An 11,606-nucleotide genomic window follows, 5' to 3' on the forward strand; every position below is an offset into this window, starting at 1 on the left:
GTAATATTTTACTAATTTTTTAAAGTTGAGTTGAGTAAGAGGTCAACATGCAATTTCAACAAAACCATAAAATGAAATAGTTTATTGTTTAATTTAAGAATTTAATTTAAAAACATCGAGAGTCGAAATTTTTTTATATTATCATCCCATCATAATAATTGCTTTAAAAATAAATTTAACACTCCATGATTTCTAATTGAATGAAAATAAAAATAAAAAACAGTGCAAGAAAATTAAATTTTCAATTTAAATGTGGCCATATGAACTTCAAAATATATATACGTCATGCGACTGTGTGCAGATTTCGATCTGATATATAACTGTAACACATTGTATAACACCACACAGCATTCTTCTTATTTACGCATATTAAAAGATAGTGGTTGCTGTATATGCATTTGATACTTTTATTGAAAGAGGAATGAGGAGGTAGGCTTACCTCATTTGACAACCTGAAAGTTCTCTTACTAATAAAGGCGTCATTGCCTTCAACAATAATTATAATCGAGAGAAGAACATGAAGAGAGACAAACTGCAACAACAACTTTATCCTTGGTCCTAGCTAAGAATAATCAATAATTAGTTTCAAGCCCATAAGATAGCTAAGCTTTTATGATGTTCATCTAACTTTAGAAGGGTTTGCAATAATTTATTCTCAGTAGTAACAAGAATATAATAAATTGAATTCTCTCTATCTGTCATGACTTAATATGTCTCTACTCAATTTGAAATTTATTAGTAATTCTATCAAAAAGGAACATGTGTAAAAACTTTTATCCTTGTGTGTGTGTGTGTTTTTGTTATGGTTTGCTACAAATTATATGTAGATCTTATAAATTTTGTTGAAAGGTCTTTCAATTTCAAACACCTGAATTGATAGGTACTTTGATATAAGGTTTCAACAAAAAGTTAGCTCTTTTTAATCAACAGGCTACTTCATAAAGATCATGTCTACATCCTCCTAATTGGCACGAAAACTACCAATTATGATCAATAATCTGACATGCAGAATTTCCTGTAAGTCTAACACAATCAAATAACTGATGTTGACCTATATTTTTGAATGCCACAAGATACATGTAAGAAATTAACAATCATAGATATATAAGCTCGAGTGTTTGGTATTTTAAGGACACTTTCTTTTCCTTTTAAATTTATAAGGAAAAAATCTTTTAAAAAATTATAAGGAAAGTCGAAAGACTTTTTGGTGTACAAAAGAAAGTTGGAAGATTAATCCCGAAAGAATACACATAATAGATTGTGAGAATATAATTTTAGATATAATTATTAATTATTTGTTTATTAACTTTGAAAAAGAAAAGCTTCAATTAAATTAAATTGTCAAATGGAGATCTAAACGAGTTGAATATTTATGAATTATTTTAGTTCAATTTGTTAAATTTTGATCAAACTCATTTGTTTTTACAAAATAAATAAATTTAAACTTGAATTTAGATTACAGTAATAAGTATAATTTTTTTTAAAAAAAAACTATAAGATTGATATTAAAAGCTTGTAAATGGCCTATGTGTGCGGTGCGCGTAATAAAAAAGAGATATGCTTAGTAAATTAAATGTGATGCCAATACTGTATAGTTTTAGTGTTTTACAGCTCAATTTCCTCTCTCCATGATATCATCATTATGTGGTCCCAATTATATTTAGACGTGAAAATTAGGTAATAACAAGTTTAATCAAACTGAATAACTTATATATAAATAAAAATATTTAATAAACTTTAATCTACCTATAAACTATATATATAATAAAATAAAGTCTTTTTTAATCATATATCATCATTTCATTAGTCACGTGTCACCATTTTATTAATCATTTTTTTTGTTGATTAATTACCCTCCACTCTGGAAACCCTATGTACCTACCTCTTCTCCTCTCCTTTCCACCTTCTTTCCATCTTAATATCTCCTTCTCCCTTCACCATAGTCCCCAATGAATGGTGCCCCCCTCCTCCCTTGTATCTCTCTCACTTTTCGTCAATCTTTTATTTCTTCATAAACAAGGATGGGCAAAGTTTGATAGTAATGAGAAAGGATGGACGATGGATTGGAGTAAAAAAATAATACTATTGGTTCTTTCAAGATTTTTATTTATGTCCTTATTTTTTTATTTTTTAAAATTGTATGCTTCAATGTTCTTCTCCTAAACCCTAAAGTTCCTATGATTGTGAGGCAAATACATGCCCTTCCCGGTTTTTATACTTTCATTTTTTTTGTTTTTTGAATTTCAAATTTTTTTTGTTCTCTAATTTTGTCTTCTCAATCATTATTTGCAAAAATCAAAATATAGAATTATTGATTTCTCATCCCTACACAGACGAAGGTTCTCTATTCATTGTTTCAAATCCTCGTCCTCTGAATTCATTTTTTTCAATTTGGGAGAGATGTTTTTTTTGTACAATTTTGAATTAGAGGCACCAGTCACCTTAAAGGTTTGTTTATTGTATAAAAACATTAAACTTTTAATCCATTCTCTACACAAAGAATAGAAGAATCTCTTGATTGTCTATAGACGTCAATCACATTGATTGAAGCAGATCAGAGCTCTAAGTATGATTCCATAATTGCTCGCGATGTCTTGTATAAATTTGATATTTAAGAAAATCAATGGATTGAATGATTTCACTCTATAGAAATTGAAGATGAGAGCTGTTCTAATTCATCAAGGATATGCAACAATGTTAGACAGAGAAAATAAACCGACTGTGAGTATGAGGTGGGGGGGACATGAGATTATAGAGAAGGTGCAAATTTAATTTTATTGAGCTTGATTGATGAGGTATTGTGAGAGGTTGTTGATGAAATGAGTGTTTTGGGATTCAACGGTTAAGATTATTAATGTACACTTTTTTCTTTTCAAAGTTGAACGGCTAGAGAAAATTGCCACTACGATCGAGTTAGCTTTATATATAAATGGAGCTTTATAAACATGGTATGATAGGGTCCAATTGTTGTTTGAGCTAAAATTAGTTTTAAAGGAAATACCTCAAGCTATTTGTTGAGAATACAATTAAATTCTAACAAAGACATATCCTTGATGTTGTGCTTGCTGCCTTGTCCATGCTTCTTAGTTTTACATGTAAGAATTCAAGAATTCATAATATATTGAATTCTTAAATGTAAAATTATAAAACCTAAAAAAAACAATTTTTTATTAATTTTAATTATTGTTTCTCCACATTAATCAATTTAAAATCACCTATATATTGTGATTTATATTAAAATTGTCCTTGAAAAACTATGAATTAGCCTTCAATTCCTAAAAACAATACTCAATCTTACAAGTTATCAAGAATACTGTTACATTTTCCATTAACTTTAACATTAATATGGTTACTTAACAGTAGAGATTAAAAAAATTATAAGGCTAAAACAAAAAAATTAAAGAATTAAAATAATAAGCATACCCTATTTTATATAGGGACCACAAAGTCATTTAAATCTTAAAATTATTACTCATAACAACTCGGTACTTCTCCATGTCTAATCAATATTTTTATTAATGAATTTTGAATAATAAATAGTTTATAGAGTTAGTACATATTTTTGCAAATACATGCATTATACTAGTAGTTCAATAGTACTTGTAGTTCATTTTAATTTCCAAAGAATAGAAGAATAGAAGGTTGAGTAATGTCAACCCAACATAAAATCTTTATTCCAATTGTTTTATTTTGTCGAAAAGATGGGTGCCCTATATAAGCTTTTAAAAGCGTCAAACTTCATGGTGAAGGTTATTATTTTTTTTTTTTGTGTGTGTGTGTGTGTGTTTGATTCCGAATGATCCCTTTTCCAAGTTCTGGACTAAATTCAATAGATTCAGACTTCTTTATCGAGGCTGTCTGTTGTTAAGGAAACGAAAGAATCAATAAAAGTGCTTTGCCAAACAGACAATTCAATTACTACTACTACTATTATGAAGGATCAATTATAGGAGATAGACAGCATTGTTAAAGATGATTCGTGGTTGTTTTTGGAATATGAGAAACATACTTATGATATGTGAATAGTACCAAAAATAAATAGGAAAATAAAATATCAACTGCTTGCAACGGCTATATGCTCAAGCATCTCAGCAGCTTCTTGATTAAAAATAAATAACTAGAGAAAGCAAAATATCAGCTTTGATTTGAAAATTGACATTATGAGTCTTTTCTTTTTTTTCAAATTAGAAAAAACTACTACATTAGTGGTAGTATTAAACTTTGGAATTCAACATCTAATGCAATGTTGGGTTTGAATGTGTATAACCAAATCCATTCAGTTTTTCATGATACTATTGAAACAACTCTATTACTTTAAAATTATCACATTTTGAATGTGTGACACGAGGTTTAAACTCGAAATCAAACACACTATATTATATTATTATTCAAGCCTCAGCATTCTCTTCTTCTAACAAATCTTAAATAATTTGTAACGTTGACAAGACAGAAGTATTGAAAATAAAATTCATTCACAATTATAAACTGCAATTTCTGAGTCATAACTCATCATGAGTTTGGCAAATGTATTTTAGATCTCACTATTCGAATGGATTTTCTTTTAGAATTGCATATGAAATATGGGCTTATGCATTAAAATAAGGTTGGGCGTATAGTCTATGACATGGGCGATAAATTAGTTATGTATGGCTGATCTTGCTTATTAGCATCTTCAGTCTTGTATGGCGTATAGTCTATGAAAATTCTATTAAAATATTTGTATAAATGGCTCTGAAGGATAAATAATTTTAAAAGTTGAAAACTTGAAATACAAGTTTTATTCTGTCACGGGTTAGAGCCCTAAGAAAATACTTAAAAAGGAAGAACAGGATTAGTCTCTCTGACGGTAAAAGAACAAAGGAAAAAGCACTAAAGAAATTTGTGGCAAAGAATCACGGATAAAATGTTGCCATAAGCCTAAAATATCACAATGTGTGAAAACTTTTTTGTTCTCATGTGTTACACTCATTCAACAAATCTGTTATGCTCATTTATGATATACGAGGGTCTTGTGAGATTTTCTATTTGTGCAAGGAGTGTCTCTTTTCAATTATTATTGTCGGCAATAGTATCGAACTACCAATGCTGAAATCTTTTCTGATTTCTGTCTGCGTTATTTAATGAGAGTTGTTGTAAAATTGACAAATCCTGTAAGAATGCATTCGATGAATACTCTTGGTCAATGGTGTGAGTTTGACTTAATTTATGTTGGGGTAGGGTGGTTTGATTCCATTGTGTCCCCTTCCTTGGACAACAAGATTTCACGTCTTCTCAGGCCCATTTAATTTCGAGCAAAAGCAAGGTGTGATTTACTGATTTTGGAAATGGACCAACGCCTTATTTCTATGAATAATTATATACACATTTTAAAGAGCTACATTATCTGGTACAATCATATTTCAACTTAAGATTTCCTTCTAATTACATTTTAAAACCTTTCTAACACACTCGTAGTGTAATTTTTAATGTAAAAACTGATTGAGAAGTTCGGAAACAGTTGTCGATCCCCTCCAGGCTCCAGTATGTAATATCTTAAAATGTTGAAGAGAAGATAACAGCTAATTGTAGCCCTCTTCGTCCTTCTTCTAAGGACTTGTTTATCATATGACCAAGTACCTTGCAGTCATGTTGTAAATCTGGTATTAATGCATATTTGAAAATCTGGTATAAAATCATTTTCATGACAAAAGTCATTCTATTAAAGGGTGAAAATTCTTATTTTCACTTTCATTTTATTTTTATTTTTTAGATCTGCGTTGAAACAGAAGCTACACTAATTTTAACTATGAATTCAAACATGTACTAAGTACTCCCCCCTTTGCACATCTTTAAGGCCGAACACACATTGTGCAGAAGAAAATTACTTTAATACTCCCGGACAAGTACAATTACCTCTGCATGGAAGATCCACATTATAGTCACTACTGACACATGAGAAAGTGATAAACTATAAAACTATAAAATTAATATTTTGCGTGATTTGGATTTAAAAGTTGGTATTAAAATTATAAAATCATTTTAACTTAAAATTCCAAAACTCATATCTAAAGTTCATACCAAACAAAGCCTAAATTATCGAGCACGTTATAGCTAATTGAGTACAGCTTGCAAAAGCAAGGTAGTTAGGAAATTTGGGATCAACGATACATTTCTTTAAATTTGGAAATTTTGGAGCACTGTAATATAATAATGATTATTAAGTCTTTTCTTTTATCCGTATTTTTTTTTCTGTTAATAAATACCTTGTTTTTAGACCAAAATCATTGAGTTTGAAAATTAGGAACCACCAACACTGATTCAGCTACGAATGATGTTAATATTAATGCAAAGTTCCTATTTAGTAGTCGGTGGACCATCATATCTAGTCAAGGCATGAAATACCATGCCAACATTCATCTTCCAGAACAATATACAAACTAAATAATTTTGAGTACATGAATGCATAATCTCAGAGTCACAGATACCACTAAGCCACATTGACACCATGACAATGGGCTTTTCTCTATCTTCCTTTCTTGCCTCTGATTATAACCTTTAAATAAACATGCTCAGATTTTGCATTTATCATGGCCTGCAAATAATAACAGAACACATAAACACCGTAAGCCATATATGAATAAAAGTTAGATACAAATTCACAAGTGCTTTCAATTTTGTTCTCTGATCAGAGTGGAAGTTTCAGTTGAATAATCAGTGTTAATCTTTAATCAAAACCTTTATTATGCAAATTACCAATATAAAACTAAAATTCTGATTAAAGAACAAGATCAGAAACACATAAGACTGCATTCAAGTTTTGCTATGGTGGTGAGACTCACTTGGATTAGTAGTAGTAATAACACCAGTTTGAGAGAAGTCACAGTTGAAATCATGGCGCCCATTGGCCTGGTAGTAGGCATTCATGGCATAAGTGGCAAGAGCCTTAACGTTGTTGGCTGCAAAGCAATCTCCTCCTGGTTGAATTGGCCTACAATCAACTCCTTGGCTGCACACATAGTTTATGTTTGCTTGCAAAGCTTGGTTGCTAGCATCTGCCTTTGGCACACACCATTTTTGACCTCCTACTGCAGGTGCAGGTTTTGTAGGAGCTGCAGGTCTTGTAGGTGTAGGTCTTGCAGGTGTAACTGCCTGCATTTATTCATTCAAAAATGTCTCAACAACAACATTACATGATGGTAAGAAATTTATCTGAGTAGAAATGTAATATTATTAAGCAAATACTACATACGTACAAACAGTCTCAAGGATTTTCACATGTGCAACCAATTAAAAATTGTCGTGGATGATAATTATGTAGCCCTTTGTTGGTGGTGTTTATAATAACTAATACCTTAGAAGTGATACCAAGCATAATTTCTGATCTGATTGCTCCAAATTATTATGGATTTCTCCTTTAAAACAAGACACATTTTGTAATCCATTAACCCAATTTAGCACTACTAACTACTAAGTTCCAATCATTCATTGGTAAAAAGAAAAAGTTCCAATCACTCAAGAGAAAGTTACTCAAAAATTTCTAATTAAAAAAAAAAATACAATATCTTATTACTATAATCAAATTCTTTTATGAATTAATCAAGATTTTCTAAAAGCTAAGAAAAGTGTGCCCATATGACCGTTTGTTAGAATTTGATAATTGTTAGATAATAAACAGGCCATGTGACGAACTAGACCAAATTCTCCTTCTAAAAAGCAACAAGGGGCACCTCTCTATCTCAACCGTTAGATGAGGGGGGTGCTATTTAAATTATCAACCACAAAAGGTTCACAATAATCGACGGCTTTACAGGCCGGTGCATCTCGAATTGTGTATTGTACTCCATCTTGGAGAGAAAAACTGAAAAAGCAAAAAGTAAAAGGACAAAGAGATCATAATTATCTCTTTTTTTCCATTATTTTATACGTAAAAAACTAATAAATAAAACACTAATTTCACAAAAATCATATTTCTTTAGGTCTTACTAATATTTAATGACTCTCTTTTTAATAGGGGTGTGGTACCTGCACTTATCATTATTAGTGTTAAGGTGAAAAGTTAAAAAAAATAGATTAAACCTGTCCGTTGCGGAGGATTCCGGAGTCGTAGACGGGAGTGAAATCAGGTTGGAAGAGGCCCCAGTTGCGTTCGGCTATTGGGCCGGGCTTTTGGTTCTCATTGAAGAGCGCGAAGATGTAAGTCTCGAAGCTTCGGTTTGGCATCAACGGCGTTCCCTTCCCCGTCGCCAGGTGCTTCACCAGTTCCCTGTTAAAGGACTGCGCGTTCGCCACGCTGCACGCGTCCCAACCGTCGCAAACGGAGGGCCACCCCGTTTCGCCGACGGCGATGTCCACGTCACCGTACCCCAAAGCATTCATCGCCGAGTGCACCGCGTCCATCAGAGCGTCGAACTGGTTCGTGTAACTCCTCTTCGTGTACCTGTCGTACAAGCCGCGGTTGGGCCTGAACAGAAGAAAGTTCACGTTTTTCCCGTTGTAACCGAAGTACGGGTACGGGTTCACCATCAAGGGTGTTCTCGTCTCCCTCAGAAACTTCAGCATTGGGCCCAACACGTGCTTTGCGTACCCGGGCCTGAACCTGCCCATACTTGGTGGTATCGATGACCGCATTATCGCCAGAGAGTGAGCAGTGGTTACCTGAAAAACCAATAAGCAAAATTAGATTAATCCACTACTATTGCATGCTTTTGTAATTTTTTTATAATAAAAAAACCTTTTTTTTAATGTTCTATTAATTTGGTTAAATTTCATTCTCTACAGCTAAAGGGGTTTTCAACTTTTCCTGTAACTATATAGGTAAAAGGGAATATGTTTCAATCATGGTTGCCATTCATGACCGTGACCCAAAATAAACATGTTATTCGAATATCTACCGCAGAAAATTAGATATTAATTTCTCAGAATTCAAGGTACACGAACTCACATTGAACAACCATTGATCGTGTTTTTAAGGGGCATTTTATTTGTCAATCATTATAAAATGTAGCTAATGAGACAATATTCACTACTTTGGCTCATATCACTAATAAAAGTGAATTATCTGTCATGCTCTGTCGAATTGAACATCTTAAACAGCTCAAAAACGAATAGCCTTAAGGCCCAATAAATAACAAATTAGTCATGATAAGCTCGAAAAGTTATAAGATTTGATCTTAAAACAGCTCCAGAAGCCAACTAAGAAAATCCAGGTTTACTTATTCTGGTCACATCAAAAAGTAAATCGGAATGATAATTGTACTACAAATCTTAGAATAAAAAAAGGAGAAAATTTTGAAATGTAATAAATGATATGATAAAAGGAAAAAGACACATGATGATGATGTTCAATAAATTGTTGTAAAAATTATTATACATGTATCATATCTGAAAAGTAAATGTGAGATTTTTTAGGAGTGAGATGGAATTAACAATAGTACCTTAATGTCGGTTATGCCCTCGGCTAGGAGGGCTGAGTGAAGGGTTCTCATGGCGGGGACGAGGCCGCGGATCATGTTGGTGTCGCCCCAGTGGAGAACCTCGCTGCCGACGAGGATGTAATTAATTTTGGTCTGAGGGTGAAAGGGTTTGATGTGCGTCGCCACCCACTGCCTAGCCGAGTCGATTTTGGTTAAGGCGGCGATGTCGCCGTTGGGGGCGGTCACCGTCACGGAGATGCCGCTGCCGGCGAAGGCCCGCAGGATGTCCGGGTTCACGTCGTAGATCTTCACGCGGTCGATGGTCGTCTTCGTCTTCAGGAAGTTCGCCACCGCCGCAGGCGGTGGAAGGTTGTCGCCGAGCGTGCCGTAGTTGATGCCGATGCCGTGAGCGGCGATGGCGAGGTGGAGCAGCAGGAGGAGGGGAAGGAGGAGGAATGCGGAGGTGGTGGCCATGGGTTGTGTTGTGTTATTAGAATTATTACAAGTAAGAAACAAAAGGTCTTACGTTTGTGTCTATATATAACAAGAAAGGAGGGATAGGGATTGTGAACTATTTTTTAGGACCGTGGTCAAATAGTGTGTCTCTTCTGTAATCTTTGTCTATTTTATAATGACCATGGCGAAACGCGTCACTAATCATGAAGGCTAACGGCTAATCGTGACTGATAATTAAATTATCTTTTGAAAAATTAAATAAGTCTTTTTTCTTTTGCTAAATTTAAACAAATTGGAAGACTGTTTCGTTATCTGATGATGTCATTTTTCTCACAATAATAGGTTTTGTTTGAGAGGTGAATGGTCTCTGTTTTATGTCAAGGATTATTAGACGAAATAATTATTCTTTTAATAATGTTTTTATCTATAAAAAATAAATTTCTTTTGATTATGAATATATGAAAATAAAATTTCATGTATGATAGTAGGAGAGAATTTTTTGTACTTAATTTATATTTTTTTTATCGACTACCTCATTCTCGTGGATGACTTTTAAAATTAGAAAGAGAATATTTCTATTTGAAAGAAGTTTTTATATAAATGAAGTCTGTTATCAATTATTTTTGTGAAGTAAATTGAATTGAAAGGGAGAATAATTCAAAAACAGATAAAGAAATGGATCGTCCACAGATAAATAATAGCTTTTCTGCTAGGTGATGTTTTTCACTTAATAATGATTAACTTTTTTAATTTTGGTAACAATCAGGATTAGTGAAGAGAAAGCTGTGGTGATTGGTGCAAGTCTAACGCAACGAGGTGGGGTAGAAAAGTAAAAAAACGGAAAGCAGAGGGAGAAGTAGCGTGTTGCTTGAACAACGGCTACGGAATTGTTGGGTTTAAAAATGAAAGGAAGGAACAAATTACAAGCTGGCAAGAGAGGGGCACGCCATGATGGCGATGCTGTGGGGTGTTTTGGAATCGGATTCAAAATTGAATCAATAGAAAATTCATAAAATGAATGGTGGGGCAACCAAGGTGTTGTGGGTCAAAAAGTTACTTGAGATTCATTTCCCTCATTTTATGCATTTAATTTATTCAAACAATGTACCAAAGTGTTCTTTACCGTATGCCCATAGGGGTGACTCATCAGAGATTATCTTGCGTCTCATCTAGCTGTCAGAATGTCTCAGAAACGTACGCGTTTTCACGTGCCATTTTTGCTACTGTTTTGGCTTGGCTTGAACTTCAAAATTTGTGTTGGTGCCAGCTACGCGGTTTCCACCAGGTTCGATGAATCTCGTGGGTCGTAGCCAGCATTGGGCTATTATCGTTCGGCCCATGGCATGCCCATCTTCCCAAAAAAAAATTAATTTACTAATATCTTTGGGACAGCATGACATTTTTTTAAACAAATAAACTTACATTAAAGTATAACAACGTATAAAAACCATGCACTTAAATTGGGTGCATCACGTGAGTAGCCCTTTTTTTTCAGAGAGGATCAAATATAAATATAAAATTCAACTAATAATTAAAAGACTCAGTGGTTAATATATAAAGTGTAAATAAAAAGTACTAATAGAGAGCTTCTCATTAAGGACAGAGAGTATGATGAAATGACACCGGCTAAGATAGGAGAAAGGACTAGTTACTTTATTATGGGTATTTTTTTCCCGTCTATTTGGGCAAGCCTACACTCCGTCCATAGTGCATCAAGAGTGCGGCAAATTTGACCAGACTGGGTTAATTTTAAAAATT

General features: G+C 33.3%; 1 protein-coding gene across 1 annotated transcript; it reads right to left on the reverse strand.

Moving 5' to 3' along the window:
• Nucleotides 1–6,296: 6,296 nt before the first annotated feature.
• LOC114395429 (glucan endo-1,3-beta-glucosidase) lies at nt 6,297–9,992 on the reverse strand. Its single transcript, XM_028357207.1, has 4 exons — nt 9,414–9,992; nt 8,056–8,634; nt 6,819–7,128; nt 6,297–6,571 (listed from the first exon to the last, which is right to left on the reverse strand). The coding sequence occupies exons 1-4, from the start codon at nt 9,864–9,866 to the stop codon at nt 6,549–6,551; spliced, it is 1,365 nt and encodes a 454-aa protein (XP_028213008.1). The 5' UTR covers nt 9,867–9,992; the 3' UTR covers nt 6,297–6,548.
• Between the last annotated feature and the right edge of the window lie 1,614 nt (nt 9,993–11,606).

Source organism: Glycine soja, chromosome 18 (genome assembly GCF_004193775.1).
Source record: "Glycine soja cultivar W05 chromosome 18, ASM419377v2, whole genome shotgun sequence".
In the NCBI taxonomy this organism is placed as follows: domain Eukaryota; kingdom Viridiplantae; phylum Streptophyta; class Magnoliopsida; order Fabales; family Fabaceae; genus Glycine; species Glycine soja.

What these genes read in the sequence shown, in the direction of transcription:
- LOC114395429 (XM_028357207.1), bottom strand. Translation starts at nt 9,866, where the DNA reads ATGGCCACCACCTCCGCATTCCTCCTCCTTCCCCTCCTCCTGCTGCTC. An exon ending in GAATCCTCCGCAACGGACAG is followed by an intron (nt 7,129 to 8,055) that starts GTTTAATCTATT and finishes GAATAAATGCAG; the next exon opens with GCAGTTACACCTGCAAGACC. An exon ending in TATTACTACTACTAATCCAA is followed by an intron (nt 6,572 to 6,818) that starts GTGAGTCTCACC and finishes TATTATTTGCAG; the next exon opens with GCCATGATAAATGCAAAATC.